Here is a 17572-nt window from a genome sequence, read left to right as displayed (position 1 = left end):
TTCATCATGGGAAACAGCTGCTAGCTTTGGATTTCCTTGTAGCCATTGAACTATGCTGAAATGTTTCAAAAACTTCCAAGTATTTGCCTGTTTGGCCTGAAGGTGTGGGGTTGGCTTTTCTCTAGTTGCCTCATTTCCCTCTTAATGAAGGGGTGGTACCTGGAAGATTGCAAGGGACCAGCAGTAAAGCTGCATTGATGTATTAATTTCCTCTTTTTTGACAAGGAGGTTGATCGGTAGCAAATTGGTTGTGGCTAAAGTTGGTTAAAAATAGAATGAAAACTAATTCTTAGCAGAGGAAGCAACTGACAGACCTTTTTTGAATGTGTTAAGTAGAAAGCCAAAAGAAAAAATCCACATAAAAATATTTTCCCTCCCTCCCTGTCTTTCTCTCACATGAACCATTTTATTACAGAGAAAATAACAAATGCATGACAAAACTAATTCTGTTGTCTTGTGCATTTCAGTGGTACATCTTAGAAGCTTCTGAACAAGTAAATTGTTGTATGCATCCAAGCATCTAGAATTTCTCTTTTAAACTCTTCCTGGGGATTTTTCCCCTCTTCCTGAGTTGTTGCGCTCTGCAATCTGTAAAGTATTTTAAGTTCAGAGTTTTCATTGTTGTTTTTTTTTTTTTCTCCAGTCATCCTTTCCACATCACGGGAGTGTCTTGTGAGTGTAATTCTAAGAATGAAAATTGAAATGTGGGAAACAGATCTAAGACCTTGCTATGATTCACTGGAGGTTCTTCTGTCTTTTAAAAGTGATGTAAGAAGTACTTCTTGGATCTCTCTCTCTTGGCCATTACAGTGGATCGATTTATAAAGCAGAAAATGCCCAATTATTCATCTTTTGCAAGAAATTCATATATCTTTCTCACAGGCAGGAATGTTGCTTTTTTCAGCTCTCCAATATGTACCATTTATGAAAAAGCAACTCCCCTCCTTGTGATGTGGAGGATGTGTTCAGCCTATGTAGAATATAGTTATCGGGGTAATACCTACCATGATATTACCCATAGCAACAAACAGTGCAAACTGTGCCTGCACCATTTTATGATTTGGGTTTGGTTTTTTTTTTTTACTTGTTTGGAGCATTCACCTACCTCTTTCACCAGGAAATTTGGGAATCATGAACAAAGGTACTGCTCCAGACCTCAGTAATGTTTTAAAACTTATGCTCCCTTGTCCCCTTCCTCACAAGTTCTTTGAAGAAGGTGTATACTTTCTTTGCTCAGTGCCAAGCCATCTGTCTTTTTTTCTTTCTGAAAAGGGGAGAACATGAAGGTAAAAATGAGGCTTTTATTGAAGCTCCCACCTCACTCCATGAGTTACAAATTAGAATGTAATATAGGAAGCTTTCTCTGAATACATGAAAGGCAGATGTTGCATTAAAGATAAAATCCTATGTTGGAAAGACCCCTAGGACAAAGTAAGTTCAGTGAAAGCAGGGAAGTATATTTCTCAGAATGAATGATAATTTCCACTGCACAACACCACTTCCTTTTTTGTTTTTTTTAGAAAAAATAAATAAGTTACCAATCATGGACACTTTAAAGCTCTGGCCATCACCGCCCCCATGTCTGAGATTCTGACGATAACTACTTGAAAGGGACTTTTCCAACTTTACCTAGAAAAGAGCTAGCCAGAAAACAACACTTGTGGTTAGCCAGCTTCCGTCAGTGGCTTAATTCAGTTGGTCTGTTTAGAGAGAGGAAGTTGCTGCAGTGACGGGAAGAGGGAGCTGACGGCACAACGAGGCTTGTAGGAGAGCCCTAGCAGACAGTACATAACACCATTGGTATGTGGGACACCAGGAGGAAAGGGGCGTGTCTGTGGAGGCAGGGAAACAGGCCCAGAATAAGGGCTTCAGATTAGGGCCTGCATGCTGGCGAAAAAGGCTGCGGCAATTTATCATCTGTTTCTTGCAAGAAGATACACATGAATGGCTCTGCTGAACTTTAACTTTTTGTTAAGCTTAGTGCTTTACCCACCCTTTGATAGAAAACCTTCACAAGGGGCATAGTTTGGCTGAGTGAAGTACCCAAAAGGGAGATATGGGTAAATACACACTCTGTGTCTAGGCAGTAGTTTTCTTTGGCCCAGCTAATAACCTTCTCAATTATCAGCTTTAGGAAAACTGTCTGTGCCTGTCAGAAGTATAAATAAATGCAGATAACTGAAGACCAAACCTGATGTACCTCCTTGTACTACCTTACAGAAATGCATAAATGTCTCTGTTAAGAAACTGGAGAGCCCTGCCAAGAAGCCCCTTTTCAAAAGGAGGTTTTTTTTTTTTTTTTTGACAACCAACTAGTCAAAACTGACAATTCCTTTTAAAAGGGAGTGGCTTTGCACTCTTCTATGTTCCTGAACACTTAACATCTTGGGAATAGCTATAAAGTATAAAAAACGTATAAAAACTCCAAATAAATAAATAAGGTAAGCTCTCACTTGGATCATTATAGTTCAAACAGCAAAGAAGCAACAGGATCTTGCCATTAAGGGGTTGTCAGTCCAACCACCTCTTTGATTTCTCTCAACAGCTTGTCTTCTGACAGCTTATTGGGAGCATTTTTATATCAGTGTGCAGAGTTGGTACCTGTTGCATGTTGTTTCAGGCAAAGCTTCCAGTTGCCACACTACTGGAACTATGTGCCTCTGTAACTATGCAAGTGCAGCAAAATAAATAAGTGCCCCCCCCCCGGATGGCCCCTCCAATGTGCCACTGAGGCACTTCTAACAGTTTCAGAAACAGATAAATAAAGCGGCCAAAAGGCTGTTGTGAACTGAAAGGGCTATAACTCTGGTGGGTTATATCCAGGGTGGTGTGGGGTTTTTTTGTGTCTGTGTTTGTGTGTGTGTTTGTTTTTTGCTACTCTTAATGATAAGTCACTCGCAAATTCTTTCTACCCACAGTGGTACCAACTGTAGATCACCTAATGAATGACATTCCAACCCATTGTTATTACAGTAATCCTAACTACAGCCCATGGCTTGTCAGGTTGGCTTGCTATCCTCAAACAAGTCTTCCTGCAGGAATCGAGGTCCACACAATACAACCTATAATGTATAACAACCCAAGATGGATTAACATGTTGTGCAAACCCAATGTAGTGATCCCATTTTACTAGCTCATAAAAGTGAACAAGTTTTAAATACACTTGAAAAAAATATGTCCCTTTGATATTTATCTAGTGTAGAATTTTGTTGTGCCATGAGTGAGAATGAAAGATTGCAGAGTGGGGGAAGAGTTTGGATGAAGACATTGCTGTGTGGTGAGATTTGACATTAAAGTGAGACTATCAAAAAGAATAACCAAAAACGATGATCAGTTTGTTTATTTGTGTATTCATTTATTACCTTTCTATACTTCCTCAAGCTGAAGCTCTCTGGGCAGTTTGCACAGTCCATAAAAAGAGATGATAAAAGTACAATAAAAATATCATAAAATCAAGAAAAAAAGTTTTAAACAAGTAAAAACAAATAATAAAAACAGACAATGACAAGGAGAGAAAGAGGATCTGCCAAACACTTGAACCCCCCAAGCTTCTGGATGTTATTCTAGAGACAGAGGGCCACTGCTGAGAAAGCCCTCCCCCTTGTCGCCACCCTTCACACCTTCCTCAGAGTTGGCATTCAGAGGAGGGCCCCAGAGGTTGCACGTAGTGTCTTGGTAGATCACAGATGGGAGACATGTTCTGATCCTAAGCTATGTAAAGTTTTACAGGTTAAAACCAGCACCTTGAATTGAGACCAGAAGCAGACAGGCAGCCAATGCAAGCAGGCCAGAACCAGTCTTACAGGATCAGACCTGCAGCTGCAGCTTCTGAGCCATCTTCAAGGGCAGCCCAACATAGAGTGCATTCCAGTTTAGAGATTACCAGAGCATGGAGTACTGAAACCAGGCGATCCCTGTCCAGATAGGGGCATAGTTGGGGCACCAGCCAAAGCTGGTAGAACCAATGCCACCTAAGCCTCAAGTGACAAAGATGGGTAAAAGAACACCTCCAAGCATCATACCTGCTCCTTCGGGTCTCACTCCCCCATCTAGAACAGATGAGCACCCACCATCCAGTCAAAGGAACAGCATCTCAGTCTTGTCTGAACTGGGTTGCAGTTTCTTGGCCCTCATCCAGTCCACTGTTGTAGTCAGGCAATGGTTTAGCACATCCACAGTTGTTATTGTTGTTACTTTTGCATTGTGTTTGTGCAGTGTGTCAAACAATGTTCTACAATATTATTCAGGCCTGCTTAACTACTGTTTGGACACTCTCGATGATCACAACAAACTGCTAGAGTTCTTTTTAGTAATCCATATACTCCAAATACACTGATTTCCCTATGTTTTCCATGTGTAGAAACCACAAATGCTTAGGTGGAAAACCACTTGTAAATACATGTTACACATTCAAAGGTTATGTAAAAATGGATATTGTCTCAGTTTTCCGTGCTGCTTGGGATTAATGGCCCTAGATCTGCTTTAAACCTACCTAGAGGGAGGCAAAACTGCTGGCCAAGCACCCATCCACAGTTCTCCCAAGTATTTTGAGTAGGTTTGATTTGTTTTTCTGGAGCATGGACTAGGTTCACTTGGGTAACAAACTAAACCACAGCTTATTGCACACTTCCCCAACATGGTGCTGTCCAAATGTGGTGGACTACAACTCCCACTGTCCTGAATGATTGAATGCCAGCTGGCATTCAATGGGTGTTGTGCTCCAATACATCTGGAGGACACTTTGTTTGGGAAAGCTGGTTTAACTTCCTTTCTCTTTCCTCTCTAGCATAGTCATGAGGAATTTGAGGACTTCAGCTTCCTATTTCATTTAACCTCAGTTCAACAAGCCAGCTTCATAAGCTGTGGTTTGAAGTTGGTTTATTTAAAAAGAAACAAAGTTAACATTAAGCACAGCTTGTTGTGTTAATAAAAACCTGAAGTGAAAATTTCTAAATTCCTCATAGTTGCACCATGGGAGAGGAAGGGGAACGTGTAAGTCCAAGGTTCAGTGCTGCTTGTTCTTACCATGCTAACTGTTTCCTGTAGTACAAGAAAGGAAGGGGGATTATTAGTGCTTTTGCTTCATCATTTTCTATGGTTAACAATGTTGAATTTTACTGCGTACTGTTAATAAGATTATAGTGTGATGTTTTGATGATTTAATTCTAAATTGTCTTGAATTCTTAGTGGGAAAACAATTTAAAAATACATTAAATAAGTAAATACCAGTAAAGTCATTTGATCATTAGGTGAATTATTTCCACAGTTGCTAAGGTGAGCAGAAACAGTTAGGGAGGAAGCAAACTACTTGCTTGGTCCTCTTAAGAAAAAGCCAGCTGAAGAGTTTATTCGCCTCAAGTGTCAATTGTTCCATGTTTCTTAATGCATCTTCATTTCTCATCTTAAAGTGAAGTTTCCATAGAAAGGATTTGTGATAGTTGGGTTGGATGACCATGAGTAGTGACCTCCTCCCCACAAAACGTATGTCAAACTCTAGTAAAATGCAAGCTCTGGATGATAAAAATGTTATAAAACAACCTTAGTTTTTCTAAATGAAAATAGAAACAATTGTTCTAGAAGGAGTGCGTGATCCACTCATCTTCTGTAAAGAACTCTCCATGCAGTAATTCCCATCTTTGTTAAGAACGTGTGTCTGCTGAAAAGAAGAGTCATTTAAGTTGTTCATTCCTTGGGGACATAACCATTTGCTTTAGTTTAAGTTGCTAAAAAGTTCCATGGTGTGGCATAAACTCTTCAGAACTGGGCTAGGTACCAAGGTGTCCCCTGGACATCTTTCCTGACACACTCCAAAGTGCCTTATTCCAACCCAAGTTCTTTTTAAATTAACTATTTCTTTACTGATGGCTGGGAACATTTCAGACCAAGATGAGCCCAACTGAAACCATCCTCATTTGCCATGAATGCATCTGTGTACAGGTATGGCTCAAAGATAATCTTAGGAAATTAGGACAGTGGCAATCATTTTGTGATGTTGTCATGTTCTCAGATTGTGAGATGGCCCTAAAGGGTTGCCTACCCTTGCATATAGTACTTGGAATAATACTGTAATTCTAGCAGTAGAACACGCTCCATCTTAAGATTAGATAAACTGAAGGCTTAGGAGTTGGGGAGTAAATGACAAGAGGGGGAGTTTCATATGTTATAGTTTGTAGCATATCAGTTATGGGGATTAAAGCAAGAGGGAAGAAACAGCAGTAGAAGACTGTTGTCTTCATAACCTGTTTGTGGGCTTTTGAGAAGCATCAGGTTGGTTACTGTGGGAAGCAGGACTGGATGAACTTTTGGTCTGACCCAGCAAGGCTCTTCTGTTGTAGAGTCTTGGCCCCAAGAAAGCCCAAGATCTTGCTCTAACATGAAGGTCTTAAAAATGGACAGCTTAACAATCCATTCCAGATTGGCTATATTTCTGTGGAGCAGAAGGTTCATGCCAGATTCCTCTCCTAATAACCCAAAAATACTTCACTGCTTAAAGAGAAATAGCTAGAACTGCTGTTGGCATAACATGAGGTTGACATTAATATTTATAATTGATAAAACATGACATTATCTCAGATTAGCTTTGTTTTAGATGAGGTAGTAGAGTCTCTTTTCAGACCTCAGGTTTTACTTCCTCCAACTCAAGCCATTCTCTGAACTTTAGTGTAAAAGAATGTGTCTCCAACGTGGGAGGAAAGAGAAATTAAACAGTAACTGAATGGTTGTTAGTACCAGCCTTTAATGTATTAAGAAACTGATATCTACTATTCACCCACCTCCTTTCTGCTCCCACGCTACTTGTGGCTTTGCTTTTTCCCACTCTTCTTTCTTTCTGCATCACCAACTGTGCACATTAATGCATGTATAAACAGTATTTAACATGTTTACAGACAGATGTACATGTCAGCAATTTGCTTTTGAAGCTTAGCTCAGAATACCAAGTTAAAACCACTCCTGAGGCTAGAGGGAGTGGGTGGGTGAGTTCCATTTTAGATTCTGTATTTGCTCATTATTTGACCATCTGAATTCCACCAAAGGAAATGCCAAAAGTCGGTTTTGTTTTCATGGTTTTATTCCACCACTTCCCTTCCAAGGTAAGACCACAGAGAGTTCCCAAGTATATCCTAGCCCATGATATTCTGACCCTGTAAGGTAGAAGCTGGCTCTCTAGTGAGTTCTTGTCCTGCAGAATCAGGAAGACCACACATTCAAATAAACGTAAGATCTTCCGGTTCATATGACCTGAAGGCTACTACACATTTTACTTGCGTAGAATCCCAAAAGACAACTGAGGAAACAGGCCCAAATGTTATCTTGCGAAAAATTTTCAGAACAGATGACTGCTGTGATAAGCCAGCATTGTGCAGCATTAACTTCTTAATTTGGCGTAAAAGCTTGAGTGAGTCTTCAGGTTGCAGCTTTTTAATGCAAAATGAAGTTCCAGTGTTTTTGGTGTATCTTTTTCTTCTTCTTTTTCAGTAAATATGCTGCTGGGTCAATAAAAGTATTTTTGTTCCATGTGGGGGTTGGGGGGCTCAAAAAGAACTGGCAATAGATTTGCTAATAGAAAGAAATTAATATATGGAACATGTTAACAGAAATGCAAAATGCAACATATATTTCATCTTAATTTATTGTAGTTAAGCAATAGATGGCTTCACAATTATAAGATATAAAGATTTTTTTTTCTAATGTAGCCTTGCTATATGACCCATGAAACATTATCTTTAACCACTCATAATTGTCCCTTTTGGAGTTAGCCTCAAAACCCAAGTGGACTTAAAAGTAACTACTGTCTAGTTTAACATCCAGCACTCATATTCTTCCCGTGTCTGAATTTCAGGAGAGAAATTTGGATTGGTTCCCTCGGATGCGTGCTATGTCTCTCGTGAGTAGTGACTCTGAAGGAGAACAGAATGAACTTAGAAACTTACAAGAGAAACTTGAATCTACCATGAAGCTGGTCTCCAATCTTTCTAGTCAGCTGTCTGAGCTGAAAGATCAGGTAAGGAATACTGAGAAGCTGTCCATTACAGATAAGTGGACTTACCTGTGCATAAACATGGATGAATGAGAACCTAGGGGATGGCGAATTGATAACGTGTGTGTGATGTATCTGGTCTACAGAGGCTTTGCTACAGTGGTGGTCTACTGATGGGCTGGAATTCTAACATGCCATATCGTAATAGAGACCATCATGGTGGAGGATCCCCCCGCTAAAACATAGAGCCCCCCCCCGCCTCACTCAGTCCCCCACTCTCTCTCTCTCTCTCTCTCTCTCTCTCCCTCCTGATAGTTGCATGGGACCATTCCAAGTCCCTCTGCCCAGCACGCTCCCCTCTTGATCGACAGCTCCAGAAGAGCCCATCTCACTTGCCTCAGGAAAGGCATCAGTGCAAAACACCCCCCATTTTTGCCAGTTCCTCTGTGTTTGGTTACTCAACCAGAGCAAATGAAATGTGGCCCTTTGTTGCTCAGTGGAGTGCTGGTAAAGACACCCCCAGCCAATTACGTTAGCTGCTAACTTTTACTGAGCCCATGACCCTGCAGGGCATGGGAGGACACAGTAGGGAACAGAGCAGCAGACCAAAGAGCGACCATTTCCTCTCAAGCCTGCTCAGTGCGGGCACAGGGAGCACCTGGTGGGAGTGTTCGCCTTACCTTTTCCACCTTGTCCTTTGTGAGCTGCCAGTGCCTGGAGAGCTATGGGGAATGCAAAGCACATTTTGAGGGGTTAAGTGCTGCCTGGCAGTGCATGTGAGGGGCAAGAAATCCGGTGGTGCCAGTGGAGAAGCCATCTCCTCTAGCACAGCTTCAGTCTCTGGACAGCCTGCTCATCCCCACCTGAGTGAGCTCTGCTGTTGCCACCAGGGACCTCATCCTCATCCCCCTCCCACCAGGCCTTGGGGTCAAACATCAGCTTTCCTTAATTATGTAACACACAGCTGAATCCAGTCTTCCTTTCTTACAAGGAAATGCATGAAACCCCAATCAATTTGGGACCAGTGTGCATACCTGTTTGTTTCCCAGCATTCCCATGTCTCCCACCATGTGGGGGTTGAAAAGTGTGGCACCTCTGGAGACTTCTTTTATTCTTTAACTTAGATATGATGTGTTTGTGGGGGGGGGGGGCATGCTGGTCCCCAATCAAGCTGGAAGAAAACAAGGAAGAAAAACAAGTGAGGGGTCCACTATGCATTATGTAAGTAAAGTAATGTGTCATTGCGCCATCCGTTCTCTCCAGTGGCAGGTTTTAGTCTCTTAATCCACAGAGGGACTCATGCCTCATCTTGTGTGTGCAGAACCTGTCTACTGATTTCTAGGCTGTGTGGCTGGAACAGGAGGTTATTCCTTGCTCGTCGTTGTGCAAGGAGTGCAGCTAGGCAAGGTGCCATGCAAGCATCACTGCCTGGCACTGATTTTTTTGTGTTCCTTTTCTTTATTTAGGGTTAGTGTTAAGGTTCCCCCTCGGGCCAGTTCAAAAGTCATACCTTGCGTTCTGTGGTATAGCAGTTAAGAGTGTTGGAGCTGGACTCAGGTGATCTCAGTTCTAGTCCCCACTCAACCATGCAGGCTACTTTGGGCTACTCACTGCCTCTCTGCCTAAACTACCTCCCAGGGTTGTTGTTGTTGTGAGGATAAAATGGGAGAGGAGGAGAACTTGTTCAGCCTTGAGTTTCTTGCCAGAGAATGAAAGATGGGATGTAGATGCCGTGTGGTAGTAGGGGTGATAACAGCAATAGTGGAACAGCAACGAGCACCCTTTGTACTTGCTTACAAGAGACAGGAGTGGCAGTCGGCGAGTGCTCAACCGCCTGCCTGTGAGAGGAAAGGAGCTTGCGTGCCTGACTATCGTATGGGGGCGGGAGGCCCTTGCTAGGAAGGTGGATGCCTGTCGTCAAAGAAGCAGAGAGAGAACGCCCGGTTGTGTGTGAGAGTGCCTTTCTGATTCTGTTTTGTGAGTATATACAAAAATCGGTGTATACGTGTGTGGGAATCCATGGCTATTTTTAAAATCTTTTTTTGTAATTTTAATGCTTTTTTTTTCTTTTTAAAACTGGTAGCCTGGTTGTAGAAGAGTGGTTTTGAGATGTGTTTTGTGTTTTATAATCTCTCAAGCCCTTGCCAGTTTTTTCCCATTCCCTCTGCCCCACTCGCACTTTGATTTTCTTTAAACTGGGATTGGAAGCCACTCGTCTCTGCTAGCACACAGAATAAAAAGGAATGGGAAGAGGGAACATATGTGCCCAAGCGTCATGCCTGCTTGTCATAAGGTTGTACCTGAATGCAGCCTTAATTTCCTCCAACCTTAATTTTCCTTTATCCCAAGAAAAGAAGAAAAGCCTCAAATGAACCATAAAAAACCAAAGGTGTTGAGTACGCCAGAAGGAGGCTTAACGCTCCCTGCTATCTTTTTTCCACTTGAGAAGGATCGATTCTACAAAGGAAGTCACAGCCTTGAGATTACAAGAGCTGAGCAGGGCTGTCAAGGGCAGGACATTTTGGACGGCTTGCATTCATACAGTCGCCATAAGTAGGAGATGACTTGATGACACATAACAACATTAACCAATTTTTCCATTGCAGATGGCCCCTTCAGCCACTTTCCTGAAATGGAATTCCATAATCTCTTTGCCCTTAGAGCTCTTAGTTCTCCAGTAAGCTCAGATCCTTCAGACTTATATATCACCTATTCCAAACCTGAAGCCATTTTTGTTGAACAGTGGTCTATTGTTGACCTTCATATCATCCTGTTCATTTTAGATGTTCTCTCTGTTTCTGCTCCTTTCTGTTCAATATATTAAATAATACCAGACTCAAGAAAAAGTATTACACAAGCTCAGCTGCCTGATTTGATAAATAATACACAAAGGAGCTTCAACAATTTTCTTTGCTTGTTCTGTAGTGTCATTGCAGTTTGTTGCTATGTAAGCAGGCCAAACACCTGTACTCACCTAGGTTACCTTTCATCAGGCTTGTCTGAACTGGCCCAGTAAGGGTTTTTCAGCTTGCGATGTATTCCAATTTGTTTCTACCTGAATTTTTATTTTGGCTTCATTTAAAATTAGTTGGCAATCGAGATGCATAAATTGATGTCTCTTTATTTCTGGGAATTCATCTATCCTACTTCATGCTCTTCTTAGTGAATTGCTTGTTACACTTACAAAACATGCCCGTATATGTAAACCTGCTGACAACCTGTCTCTTAGGATGCTCTCTGTTCCTGGTGTGACAAGACTTGAAGTTTAGGGTGATGTTAGTGGCCTAAATCCAACACAGGATTAGCCGTGCTTAATGCTGTTGGTTCCATCAAGCTTATACCTACCTAAATATGTGTAAGATGTAAGCCAGTGCTTTTGAATTAAAAAAACAAAAAAAACCAAGGTTGGATCCTGAAAATCATTTTCCTGCTTACCTCCTTTTGTGGGTATACATGAAAAGTCTATTAGTGAGAGGATGCTTTTGAGCTGGTGTTAGGAGATGGCCCACAAGAGCTCGAGGCCAGAATCTCTGGGAGGACCCCCACCCCCACTCTGTCTTCCATAAGCAGTGTTAATGGATAGCTCACTTATGCACGGGGCCCCGATCTTTAGGGCTGTTCCAGTTGCCATCATTATTAGGAGCCCGCTTCTCCCCTTTGAACTCAGTAGCCTTACAGTTGCTAGGAGTCCTTGGGATTCACTCCATTAGTAGATTGATTAAGAATGTAGCATGAAGGTAGCAGCCTTTTAAGCTAGAGGGAAGACTGCCACATTTCCTTTCACACTCTGTTCTGTATTTTCATAAAGTCCAGACTCCATAATTGCCAAATAGCCCCGCTGTCACCCTGCATTGGCATAGCCTGCAGAGACCTTCCCAGCAAATGATTGCACGTGTGCCCTGGATCACTGTGGATGGCAAGGTCTTTAAAAGAGGGAGATCAGGTGCTTCTATGTAAATGAAACCTTCCTCATTTTGAGGCTGGTTCAAACCTCTTCCCTTGGGGGGGAATAGAAGGGAGTTGGCTTGCAAAAAGGGTTTGAATTAGCAGCAATGTCCAAATTTGGGGTAAAGTAATATATGAGTGTATGGCTTGTTGGGCATGTCTGGAGCTTCTTGACTTTACAGCCATCTTTCAGGAGAGCACTTGAATTTTACACGAACCTCGTGGCCAGATTCTGGTGGATGTATGATTCTCTTTGCATAGCCTAGAATGGGGTGATCCAGCACGTGGCCCGCAGGCTGCATGCAGCCCTCAGGCCTTGTTCTGTAGCCCTTTTGCCGCTTAGAGCGCCCCCACCCTCTGTTTCTCCCCTCCAGTCTGGATTGCAGCAATTGGCAGGGCGTGACTGCAGCAACTTCTCTCGAGGCCGCCAGACCATCCTGTCCTCACTGTGTTTAACTGAGCTTACTCCCTAGTAATTATGCAAGTCTGCAACCCAAGAGCATGAGTTACGACTCCAGTCTTCCTTGCCAGTGTGCTATGTTTATTGTGTCACTAATAGGTAAATGTTTAAGGTGCTGTGCAGCTTTAGGGTGGTCCCCAGTGCTCCATCATTTCCATTTGGATTTTGGCCTAAAAGAATATGGAAAAGTGTGGGCACACAGAGGGTAAACCAGGCACAGTTTGAGATTTTTCATAGTTCTGCCCTCAAAGCAATCAAAGAGTTGCCTTCTATATACAGTAAAAAAAATAGGAGTTATTTCTAATTGTGCACATACATGTATTCACATACGTAAATTAACACATGGGAATGTGTGCATTTTTTTTCTCCTATGGGCCTGAATGTTTTCTGTACCTAGCACTTCCCCTGGTGTGAGCTGTTGCACAAAGGGTGGAGGGGAAGGGGAATGAGCTACAGAAAATCTGGAGGACTCAGTGTCTGACACCCATCTTTCTTCACACTTCCCCTTTCCCCTCAGCCCAGTGCATTGAGCAGTGTCCCCTGACGCTTGGGGGACATTTGCCAAATGCTGAGGAGCACTGACACGGAAAGGAAGGTGGTGGAAGTACTCCTTGTCCTGCTCCTCCTACAGGCAGCTCTCTGGCTCAAGCCTTTGGGACTAAAGCTGCAGGGAAAGCATCATGCCAGGAAAATGCACTGCTCTTCTCAGCTTGCCATTTGATAGTCTTTAGCCTTTTGTCTCCTGCTTGTGCCTTCTCAACCTTCAAACGCATTCCTGCACTTCTGATTAGTTGCCAGTATTTGCAAGCGTGAGACTGAAGTCACCCCCTTTGCTTCAGCTTCACCCATATTGGAATAGGGGCCACAACTGGATTCCTATCTGCGACCTTCCACTTTTAACTCACCAGGTTTTTAAACTTTCTCTTTGACCTTGTGAAAATGAGAAAGAGTGACATTTGTTTTCAGAGACCTCTTTGCTGCAGAGGAAGAAGGGGAAACCAAGTTCATTAAATGAGAAAACACTTAGGGGAAATTCCAAAGTGCTGTCACTGAGTATGCCCTGCTCAAGTTGCAGCATGTACCAGTTCTGTGACGAAACCAAAACATCACTTTCTTGTGAGGAACAGGCCTCTTTATAAAAGAGAGCTGGCTGGAAGATTGGTTTGAATCAAATAAGGAGCAAGTTCTGCTTTCGAACCTGCCTCTTTGAATGGGGTTCTGGGGCCTAATGCTGGTATGAACGCCAGAATCCAGCACGTTCACTGGAACACTGTCCCTTGCATGTTCGCAGATTGCAAGTTGTTATTTTTAAGGAACATCAGTAGCAAAAGGTCACACCAACAGACAGTCGGTTTTCAGCTCAGTCTGGAAGGAATGATGGAAACTCGTTTACTGGGTCCGGCTTTGAATGTAGTCTGCGGTTCTTCCATAAGCAGCAGCAGAATCTGCCATGTTAATTTCTTTGGATGTGGTTTTCATTTAAAAGTTAGGATTTTTTAATGCTTCTTTTTGCTCTCTGGATCTAGAAGTACAACCAAAATGGATCCTATGAAGGAGATTAAGAACAGATCTCGTTAGGTGAACATGGCCTTCTCTTTGGTCTTTATGTTCTTTGCACAGGTTGTCAGGGCATGCCGTAATATGTTTTGTTATGCAACACCATCACCTCAGCAAATTATTGCATGGCAAGCAGCTCTGCTGTAAGCAACATTCAGACCAGAGAGCATAGAAAAGGAAAACTTTGGCAGCATTGCGCCTTAACACATTTATAGCTCATTCTTTATGAGTTTCTTCATTTTTTTTGGTTATTCATATAGCCATCCCAAAACAAACGTACATTTAAAATACAAGATATATAAAAATGATAATAAAAGTTAAAATCACAGGCTCTTAAACTTAGGCAGCAGCAGTGGGGGTGGGGGGCTTGCTAAAAATATGTTACTTAAAAAGTCTTGGTGAACAAAAGAGATAAAGCACTGAAAAGTCCATAAAGATAATGCCAAGCAAACATCTGTATGAAAGCTGTTCTATAACCTGAGTGCCAGTACCAAAAAGACTGTGTAGGAATGGGGCCCTCTTCACACATAATACAGCATTCAGAGGTTGCTGCTTTGGGTTCAGAACCGTACCTAGAAAAAGAGGCAGAGCTGGAATTCGTAGCTGAAACACCAAGGAAAGCAGGCTTAGAGATTAAACAGGTGGTCAAGGAAAACCAGACGTTTTCAAGTTCAGTTGAGCAATCAGGGACAGTTTGCTGTGGATTAAACCTCATCAGTCCGGTTGTCAGATGTTCCTAGTAAGATGATATAAACTTTGACAGCCGGTACCTTGTCAGTAACAAATGGCTAGAGAGAAATGTTTTAACTGAAGGTATGTTAGGAATTGCTGAAATACCACCCTCATTGCCTAACAGAAGTGAAATTGCAAGGAGAGACAACAGCTTCCAATCTCAGTATCTGTACATTTGCAAAGCCACTGTTACATTTAAGCAGCATTTGCAGTGTCACTTTGATCTCTAGCACCTTCCCTGCATGTTTCCCCCCTTCATTCCATTCAGGTAAGAAACCCCAAAACTAGGAATAGAGACTTTTCATTAAATTTTCAGAACAGCTTAGAGCACCTCACAGAAATTCACACAAGGACTGGGCTCACATAACATGTTGACCCATCACGGGAAACAAATGGGTTGGCACAGCTGCTCAGAAGTAAATCCACTCGGTTCAGTAGGGCATACTTGATGTAAGTGTATGTAAGATTGCAAACCTAAATGTATTACTTATGTAGACTAAGCATGCAACGATGTAACTCCTAAAGAGCCTAAAATATATTTTGAAATTTCCATTAGTTCTTTTGGAAGATCAGTTTGGTCTTGGGCACTTGCTAATTCATTTTCCAGTATCTTCCCATTCATCACCTCCATTCCATCACCATGTAGCTTGTTTGATTTCATAGGGAAGGAAAGGTGTGCTTCACAGCGGGGTGCTTCACCCCTTCCAGAGTTTTCTCCATTGTGGACTTCTGAAATGAGGGCATTTCCAGGTGTAAATGTGTGAGATGGGGCACCTCCTCTGCTGAAGAGGACTTTTCAGAACAAATCTTGACCACCGTGTTGCAGCAGTAGCTCATTCTGCAGCCTGATGTCCATAGGCCTACTGAGAAAATGTTTCAATTTTCCAGATGACAGAGCAGAGGAAGCAAAAACAGCGAATTGGTCTTCTAGGACATCCTCCTTCTATCAATGTGAACCCACAGCAACCAGCATAAATCGGATGGGTGGTTTGTTTCCCCACTGCATAACAAGAGTTGAGATTCAACCCTTAAAGCTGCTTCTATGTATTCCTAGCTCATGTAAATAAACCTGGTTTTTATACAGAATGTATAGGACTGCTATGAGAAGGTATGGGCATATATATATAGGCACATCATTGGAGGGTGGGGGGAATAACAATTGTGTCTCTCAAAATGCCTTTGTATAGGAAGAAGCTAAGGGCACACCTAACTTGCACTTGAAAAGGTTACTGACTGAAATACCATGTGACCTATATTTTGTATTTAAAAACTTCAGATAGCTAATATTTATGTTTTTATACAGTTGTGCAATATGACTTATGCAATCACACTATACTTGCTACTTAACTCGTGTGTGTCCTAAAGGGACTGCACATCTTTGAACCTGGTGTTGTCTTCTGTCATGTACTGAATGGCATCAAATGACAGCTAAGCAAGGTTGCTGCCAAACTGTTCCCAGTGAGGTTTCATTCTCCAGGGCATTTTTGTAACTTATAGCATTCCTTTAAAAAATGACACATCATGGCAGTAGTGCTGCCACTTCCCTGACAAACATTTTTCATGATCTGGTTTTTGTTTAAACAAAAAAATCAAAAGTAAACACGCAAAAACACTGTTAAACTTGCTTTTAATGATCCATTCCTGCACATTTTTGGCATGCATTTTGGTTGACAGTCCCATAAGTCCCAAGAGCTGTGGAAGAAGCTCGAGCATTCATTTATGAAAAAGTAAGAGGGGAACTTTTCTTCATTATGGAAAATTAAAACTCCAGTGGTTCCACACTATTTGTGGAATAGTTTTGCGTTTCTTTATGGTGCCATATTGATTTAGGACCTGGAAGGGTTTCTAGAGTCAGCCACCTCAGTGTAGCATTTATACATTTCTTGTTTTGACAGAAGTACATTTTCCTCAATTATGCATTGTACCAACTGAACTATGAACTATGCTTTTTAGGACTCCTAGCTGAGCACTGATTTTGTAATACTTGCGAAAGAGCCAGTGGTTTTGGATTGTGTGTCAGTTTTCCTTCCATCTTAATCACATTTTTGTTGTTCCTGATATCTGAAAAATTATATATATATATATATATATATATATAAATATATATATAAATATATGTCACCTAGTTTTGTATATGGTCCTCATTTTACGGAAGTTAATTCTTTGCTTTGAAAAAGAAGCTGAGAGCTAAAGAGAGCTTATTAAAGTTTGTAAATGCATAAAGATATTTAAATAAATGATAGAATAATAATGTACAGTGCTTCAGTGTGATTGTCTCATTCTTCAGCGATGTTGCTTTTCCTACCCCAGTTACCTTCACTGTTATGGAGATTTGGAGGAAAAACAAGTCCACATACACATAGACTAGGTTCTTAGTTTTAAAGGCAAGATTCATTGCCAGCAAGACCTTACCAGGATTCTGTATGTTTATTGTGATAAAATGATTGCCTTCCATGTTTCCTGGGGTCAGTATGTTTTTGCTGGATAGATGGTGCATTTTCTTAGGACTGAAGCTGCTCTAGGGTGCACCTAGGAATTACGCAGTCTTTCCTGCAGTAGGTGCATCTATTGAGCAATGTCTACTGTTCCCAATGTAAGTATGGGTAAGAGTATTAACAGTGCCCCAACCATTTTACCAAACTTTTTCCCCCTTCCCTTCACTTCCTTAAAGGGCCTCTTGCAGCTCTGCACCTCTGCTCACAGGTTTTGATCACACAGGGCCAAAGAAAACATTCTGCAGAACTATGGGTGATTAGCCTGCTTGCTTGAGTATAACCATGCCCATGGCAGGAGGATTAAAAAGTCTGTATTGGAATCATTTGTGTCTGGGAGAAGATTAATCCCTTTAAAATGGCATCTGTCATCTGTGTATTTTGTTAAATTCCTTTTTTAAATTTTAT

At 41.7% G+C, this 17572-nt stretch overlaps 1 protein-coding gene across 1 annotated transcript in view; it reads left to right on the top strand.

Moving 5' to 3' along the window:
- The window catches only part of ITPR1 (inositol 1,4,5-trisphosphate receptor type 1), a 267869-nt gene extending 250937 nt beyond the window's left edge, over window positions 1–16932 (top strand). Inside the window, exons 61-62 of the mRNA XM_044451697.1 lie at window positions 7841–8002; window positions 15561–16932. Of these exons, the coding sequence (XP_044307632.1) occupies window positions 7841–8002; window positions 15561–15647 (249 nt within the window). The 3' untranslated portion in view covers window positions 15648–16932. The remainder of the gene's footprint in view (window positions 1–7840; window positions 8003–15560) is intronic.
- The last annotated feature ends 640 nt before the right edge of the window (window positions 16933–17572 follow it).

Source organism: Varanus komodoensis, unplaced genomic scaffold (assembly GCF_004798865.1).
Source record: "Varanus komodoensis strain SLA01 unplaced genomic scaffold, ASM479886v1 scaffold6_4, whole genome shotgun sequence".
In the NCBI taxonomy this organism is placed as follows: Eukaryota; Metazoa; Chordata; class Lepidosauria; order Squamata; family Varanidae; genus Varanus; species Varanus komodoensis.
Note: the sequence above shows the minus strand (reverse complement) of the source record. Positions and strands in the feature narration are given on the sequence as shown.